The following is a 7,866-nucleotide window of genomic DNA, read 5'->3' as shown; positions in this document are numbered from 1 at the left end:
CTCCCACATTAACTCCACTAATGCCTCCTAAATAGAGAGATCTCTGAGCTGGGGTGGACACAATGCAGCAAATCAGACATATTGGAGGGATCGGGGTGCTGGTGGCAAGGAATTCTTGCATCTCTGCCACTGATGTGCCAACGTGCCTCCTAAATATTGAGGATCTCTGCCAGATTCAACCAGCATGTCATCTACTGCTACACCCCCCTTCCTCCTCATTTTTCAAACATCCCTAGTGGGTCTGCACACCTGGGTCTCAGACTCTCTCTCACCCATCCTCTCACTGTGTCTCTGTATCTCTTTCCCTCTCTCTGTGACACTTGCCCCTGTGGACATCCCCACCCACCCACCCGCCCTGCATGCTGAAAACATGACCAGCAGCTCTGGCAAACCTCACACATTCAGACACTGTTACCAGTAAACATTTGATCTTCACACACGCACACCATGCATGCAGCTAAAGCCTATGTAATGGTATATGTTTTAATCTAATTCATTTGAAGCTCCGGCAAGTGGGTCATCTGCAGCCAGTGTTGGGCCCAGAAGAGTCAGAACAAATCACAGTTGGTTTTGGTTGTCGTTCCTCTGAATACATTGAAGCATAATTTGATCCAATTAGGTAAATAAATAAACAATATGCCGTCTGTTCCACGTCTTAATGCACTTATAATGCATCCCCATCTCCCTCCCCCACTCAGCTTCTGAACCGGAGCTGTGGTGGAGGGTAAACCCCACAAATAAACACGGTTTGCCCACCTTTCATTTGATGAGAGTTAATTGATATGATTTTATAATAGGCTTTGAGGATAGACTTTGAGAGAAGATAATTGATTAATTGCTTGCTCAGATATTTTTAAGTAGCTCTTGTTTGACTGCTGGTTATAGTTTACCCACTGTATTGCCACTTATTCCACATTTTTATAAGAGTATATCCTTCATGGGTGATGCTGGAGTGTGATGACTACCATAATATATGGAATTAGCATCAGTGGGTTTTCTGCTATGACTTCACATGCTTAATTGTCTTTAGCCCTTTTAATATCACTTTTTTCGTGGTAAGTGCGGGGATATTTGTGCAGCTCTCCGTTATATTGTATTAAACGCCGAGTCGTGAGTTTGGCAGGGGATTACCAAATTTCACAGGTTTGAATTTTAAAAAAGTAGCTTACATGTCTTGAAACAGCAGCACAGGTCAACAATGATGAGTTTTGTTGTTCCACCATTTTATTTTCTCCCTCTCTCTTCTGTTTTTCCTCCTTTTTTTCTGGCTGTGTGAGCGCTAGCGCGGTGACAGATGGCGAAGCCCTCCTCCTCCTCCTCCTCCACCACCATCACATCTACCTCCTCCTGCTTCTCTCTCTCTCTCTCTCTCTCTCTTTCTCTCTTTCTCTCTGTGTGTCTCTCTTTCCCCCGGGAGGGCAAATCTCTCCGAATGCGGGCGCATGTCAATCACCGGGCTCTCATGTGATGGCTCTTGCCGGTGACGTGCCAGCCATATGGGCGCTGGCATCACAGCCATAGCTGGTATGTAACCCCGTCCCCGGTAGCTCACGGTTGCCACACGCGCACACACACACATACACACACATGCATACATGCTCACTTACTCACTCAGTCACTCACACGTATACACAAAGACACAGCCAAGACGCACGTTCGTTCACAAGCTCCACTTATTCGGGCGCGCGTGCTGGGAGAGCGGCACCGCTTAACGTCAGCACCAGTGAAGAAAGACGCGCGCTTCCTGCACCTATACTCTGATACAGAGCGGTGGTTCGCTCGCTCGTGTGGTCCCTGAAGATGGTCTGAAAGTAAAGAGCGTTTTTTTTTCTCCTCCCATCCCCTGCGAAGAGCTCGAGCCGAGGTAAGTTGGAACAAAAAAATACAGGCTTAGAAAAAAAAACTATCAGTGTTGCTGAAGTGTGAGTGCAAAATGTAGGAGAAATTTAATCTATAAATTAAATGCATTTTAATTCCAGGTGTTTGGATATATTGTCAGAATTAACTTTTAATAAATGTTAGAGGTGAATTAAACACACTTATTGCACATACATTTTATTGTAAAGGTCTATTCTACAGATAAAAATGTAAATGTATAGTCGCCTCCAGTGTCAGTGACTTTGCTCTGGTATGTTGGGATCGATCCACTAGATTAAAAGCACAATGCCGGTGATGGCACGCTTTGAAACCCAATCTAATAAAAAAATGTCACGCATTAACGTGCAATTTTCGTGTTTGCCTTTTTGTTGGATACCAATGCGGGCGCATTTGCACAAAATAGCTCCTCACTCTCTCACCTGCTCGGCTTGCCCTTCAACTTCAAACATCCCAAACTAGCTGGATTATCATAAATCAGACAGCCTAACGCGCTCAAGTCAAAAAGCCAAGCGTCTCCTGATCCCGATTTCACTGCTTTATGATCATTTACAGGAGCGGTTCCGAGGACTGGAGCAGCCCTGATCACAGCGCACGGGCTGTAAATAGATCACATCGGACACTAATTTGATTTAGAGATTCCTGCGTCTGGACCTTGAATCTGACAAACAAAAGACAATGAGTGTGAGACATTTCCGTGGAAGATTTGTTTTTATAAATCGGCTCCGGTACCTTGATGGAGGACGTCCTCGAACTTAATGGGAGATTTATTGATGATTTTGTCGATGATTTGCACGTTCAGTCTCGGAGCAAATGAAAGGGTGGGACAACGCCATTGACTGTGACAGGCAGTCTGCGGCATGATTTATCTCTGTTTGTCCAGTTTTATCTTCAACAATCTATCTCGCCACAACATGGTTTGCCTTTTTCAGTGGAGGGGCAGGAGGCTTTGCAAGAGAGGCCATTTCACGACTTGATTTTTTATATTTAACGAGGGCTAAAACGATACAAGCGATTTCCATCTGTAAAGGTTATCGCTGACTAAAAAGTGCTTTGAAATCGTGCACTCGTGCATACTGAATTATGTGTGAAATCTATTTCGTGTAAGCTGCACGGTCTGTTAATTAAACGATGTTGTGTTTTTGCTTCTAATTGAGCAAACCTCCTGAGCCTGAGATTTAAAAACTAGATTTTGCCCCTGGCACACCCCCCGAGATAATTAACCAACCACCACAGCCTACCTTACCATGAGCTGCAAGTCTATCTGATGCTGCACTATAATAACAGCTCGGAAGTGGAACGTGTCAGGGAGGAAGCCAGTGGAGCCTTATTGAATCTGTCAAAGATCACCGTGTTTCTGCGTGTTTCTTTTTCTGTGATGGGACTGCATTTGCTAATCAAGTGGTAGGCTGATCGTTTTCGTTTCGTTTTTCAGATGTTACAGTCAGCAAGTGTCATTAATGATTAATTGTTAACGGTTAATAATAAGGTATTATAATGATAGTGACAGTATTTTATGTACTTTTACTATGATTATTATTATTTTCATTGATGTGATATGTTTTAAAAACGGATTTTTTGTGTTCCGTTTCCCTTATTCTCATATATATATAAATGTATATATGATCAGACAAAATTTAGGTGGACAGCCTATCAATTACATAAAATCCTCTTTGCCTTGCCTGCCATGAGCAGAGGTGCTGGAATGCAGCCAGGAGTGTATATGGGCGTCAGGAGTGAAAGTGGGGGCCCCCATGGGACCTGTAATGTGGCCCCTGCCGCTGGGACCCGCTGCGATAGGACGCGGCAGGGCATACGACTGACAGCAGGGAATTAAATGGGGATCCGTCTGGCTGTAGCCCAGCCTAAAGATTTGAGGGATTTCTTTCACTTTTACTCTTTCCCCAAATTTACGCATTTTGTCATTTTTTCTGGGACAACAACAATTTAGCAATAACCTTAAATATAATACATCCTCGGGAGTTTAAATAATCCTAAAATAAGCCAAATATTTGAATTTTTATTGTGAAGTGCGATAAAGGAAGGTTTTTTTTGTTTGTTTGATTTAGGGTTTTTGTGGAACCATTGTATCTGAAATTTCTTCGCTGTCACGCAATCTGCAGCGCCCACACAAAATGTCTTGTGATTCCGAGGCCTAATTTCAGATATGTTCCTTCCCCTCTAGATCCACAATGTTAACGAGGCTTTTCAGTGATCCTTCGCTGCTTCCCGACGTACAAAAATATTCCGGCTGGACCGAAGACAGCGACAGCGACAAGATCAAAGAGGAGGATCAGGACACCCAGGACGGCATGGAGGTCTCTGGTCTAAGAGGAGGCAGTCGGACTCACTCAGAACACGATGGGGAAGACGACGAGGACGACGAAGTGGAAGAAGAGGACGACGGAGAAGACACGGAGGGAGACAGGCCCAAGAAACGGGGCCCCAAAAAACGCAAAATGACCCAGGCCAGGGTCGAGCGCTCCAAGATGCGGCGGGTAAAAGCAAATACTAGAGAACGCAATCGCATGCATGACCTGAACTCTGCTCTGGACAATCTGCGTAAAGTGGTGCCCTGCTACTCCAAAACACAAAAGCTGTCCAAAATTGAGACGTTACGATTGGCCAAAAACTATATCTGGGCCCTGTCTGAGATATTACGCTCTGGGAAAAGGCCTGACCTTGTGTCCTACGTCCAGACGCTGTGCAAGGGTCTCTCCCAGCCCACAACCAACCTGGTGGCGGGATGCCTCCAGCTGAACTCCCGCAACTTCCTCACTGAGCAGCAGTGCCAGGAGGGGGGCAGGTATGGGTCAGGCTCCTTCTCCATGCATTCCTACCCTTACCAGTGCGCGCGTCTGTCTAGCCCCCACTGCCAACCGGGCTCGAACTCGCACCCGCTGAGGACACACGGCTATTGCTCGACTTACGACTCACTGTATGGCGGGAGCGGATCCCCGGAGTATAACAGTCCCGAATATGAGGGGCCTCTCAGTCCGCCTCTGTGCATCAATGGCAACTTTTCCCTGAAGCATCAAGGCTCTGCGTCCCCCGACAACGAGAAGGGGTACCACTATTCTATGCATTACTCCGGTCTGCCTGGCTCCAGACCCGCTGGGGCCCACAACCTGGTGTTTGGCTCCTCGGGGACCCGGAGCGGTATTCATACTGAAAATGTCCTGCCTTACCACGACATGCACATACACCACGAACGGGCCCCCGTCTATGATGAACTGAACGCGTTTTTTCACAATTAGACGACAAGCCTATCGTGCGTCCCCTTGCAATCAACAATCTATCCACGACACACTTTTTGACAAGCTTACCCGCCAGGATTTAGGCATTCTGGGGGAAATCCTCCACTTGTTGTCATTAGTGTTGTTCTTTTAATTTGTTCTGTCTTAAAACATGTTTTTGCTATAGTCAGAGATGTAGTGGAAGGTAGTATACCTAACCTGCAAAGTGTTAGTTTACGCAATGTTTCTATCTCTAAGCGGAAATTTGACAAACAAATCAAGACTAATGAGGAAAATGGAATCTTAAATTGTTCATAATTTTAATCTGTGGTTTGTCTTTGTATTGGTGGTTGTCTGTATTTTCATGGCTGGGAGTCAAAGTTTACGCACTAATTTATTCACCACTACATCACTGGCTACAGCTCTACCCTGATATTTGCGATGGTTTTCTAATAAAATACATGAATAACCGAGCAAAACGACATCACATTTGGAAAGATGTGTTTGTATGTTTGTTTGGGTTTTGTTTTTTGGGTTTTTTTTGAGAAATAATTAAATCCAGACGAAAACAGAGGGAAAAATCCTGAGAACTGTACTTGTTGGGTTGCTTTAGAAGAATCTGTTCTACAGCAAATCAATCGTTTCTGCGTCTATGCAAAATCTAACGAGGCCACAGAGCGAGGCAAGTAGGCCCAGAAGGACACTGTATGTTCATCAGCACTGTTGCTGCACGCACGGGTGCGCGCAGACACACACACACACACACACACACACACGCACACACACACACACACACACATACACACACACCTGAAAATGGGCTGGCCACAATGTTCAACTTTAAAATAAAAACATAAATAAACAAAAAAATAAAAATAAATAAATAAATAAATAAATGACATTGGAATCGGACTTTTTCTTATTTAATTTTCTACTTCTATTCATACATATTACCGTTGCTCTTCTAAGTGAGCCATTGCACTGTATTTTATTTTCAAATCAAATTTTTGGTTCCATATTTTCTATTTGCAATCTGCTATGCTAAACACTTCACTATTATTATTATTATTATTATTATTATTATTATCATTATTATTATTGCACGTATTTATTGTATTGTTTTCTAATTAATGTTAATAGTGTCCGGAAATGAAGGGAACACTGTGTTGCTGACCATTGTTCTATTTTTTTTTTTTTTTGCTCTTTCGTTATTTTAATTTATTTATTTTATTAATATTATTATTGCTTTATTTTTTGAAAAGACTCAAGTCTTTTAACTTTGTATTCAATAAACTGTGTGGTACAATAAAACGACGATAAACGAGACTGTGCAAATTGATTCCTTTTTAAGTCTTTGGACATCTACATGCGTTTTATTATTAAAATGACTTTAATTTATAAGGAAAAATGTGCATAGCCTGCATCACTCCTTTTGGATATTATGAGCCTGACCGGGCCTCGTGCCACAACCTGCAGGAGTTCCTCCAAGCCTCGGGGCTTTTATCCTATAAAATAGGGCAGGAGGGAGAGATCGGTGTTGCCATCTTTCTAGATTGACTAAAATGGTGCCAGTGCGTCGTTTTTGCCTGGCGAAGGTCTCCGCCTTTAAAAATGCACGGAAAGATTTGAATGTATCTCAGGACGTCAACAGATGTACTGCGGACATTTGGCTCAAGGGAGAATCTACAAGATGAATAGAACCTGGACACCGTGGTGAACACACGTACACACACACACACACACACACACACACACACACACACACACACACACACACACACACACACACACACAAAATACAGATTAAATTATGCTAAGCGCTGCAATTAACAGCATCATGGCGTCTCCTTCACACTTTCTTGACCAGAAAGAAGGAAGAAAGAAGTCTCTTTCAGCACCTCGGACAGCTCTTACACCTGGTGTTTGGTCCATGCAGTGTGAAGCTTAACGCCATGCAGAACATAAAGGGCTCCATTTTGCAAGTGATTTTTTTTAGATTTTTAGGAAACAAACACGTTGTGTATGTCCTTTTCTTTTGCACCAGAATATTCCATCGCTCATTCAGAAGTCTAAAGTTCCAACACCAAAAGGAAAACACATAAACACCTCTTCTGTTAATCATCACATTATTTCGATCGCTTAAATACTCTTTACATCATTGATACATAAGCATTAGGCCTGTTTGTTTCAAATGCCTTCATATTTATAATTGTGTAAAAAAAGAAAACCCACACACACACACACTTTGCGATCCTGACGCAACGGAAGCAATGCAGCCGTGACACCAGCTAAAATCCAAATATTTGTTAAAACAATATTATTTTAAAGACTATTCATTAACATATTCATGCTGATGTATAATCAGTTCCCTTTCCTTTCCTAAAAGTTCCCTTCTTCAAACTTTAACACATCTGAAAACATTTAAACACTTCAGTAATATGGCAATATGAATATATAGGCTTATTCATCAGGTGTTTGAATTGATTCAGGTGGATATATGAGGTGTAAATTCTCCCTATCACACACATCAAGTTATCACAGAGGAGAAGTCTGAATAACATAACTTCTAAAAACCAATTTAACCACCTTTAATTTATGTATATATTATTTAAAGGGAGAAACATCATCGTGTGGTGTCCACGCGCTGTCACAGTGCAAGGGGCAGCCGTTGCGACCCCGGCTGGGTTTGGAGCTCTGCCCTGCAACCCATATGCTCCCCAAAATGTGGTGGGTGCTCACTGCTGTAATGACACAC

The 7,866-nt window shown here is 43.0% G+C and overlaps 1 protein-coding gene across 3 annotated transcripts; it reads left to right on the top strand.

The window, feature by feature from the left end:
- Positions 1-1,431: 1,431 nt before the first annotated feature.
- Positions 1,432-5,873, top strand: LOC102193051 (neurogenic differentiation factor 2-like). Of its 3 annotated transcripts, none has more exons than XM_005726115.2 (2): positions 1,432-1,864; positions 4,061-5,873. In XM_005726115.2, exon 2 carries the CDS (start codon positions 4,068-4,070, stop codon positions 5,130-5,132), a length of 1,065 nt encoding a protein of 354 aa, XP_005726172.1. In that variant the 5' UTR covers positions 1,432-1,864; positions 4,061-4,067; the 3' UTR covers positions 5,133-5,873. The 3 variants fall into 3 exon arrangements, with proteins under 3 accessions (XP_005726172.1, XP_013764500.1, XP_005726173.1); XM_013909046.1 differs by lacking the exon at positions 1,432-1,864 and adding an exon at positions 2,302-2,696; XM_005726116.1 differs by lacking the exon at positions 1,432-1,864 and adding an exon at positions 2,713-3,279.
- The last annotated feature ends 1,993 nt before the right edge of the window (positions 5,874-7,866 follow it).

The sequence above is a fragment of the Pundamilia nyererei genome, unplaced genomic scaffold (genome assembly GCF_000239375.1).
Source record: "Pundamilia nyererei isolate P.nyererei 1_Seehausen unplaced genomic scaffold, PunNye1.0 scaffold00018, whole genome shotgun sequence".
NCBI lineage: Eukaryota > Metazoa > Chordata > Actinopteri > Cichliformes > Cichlidae > Pundamilia > Pundamilia nyererei.
This window is presented reverse-complemented; position numbering and strand designations above follow the sequence as displayed.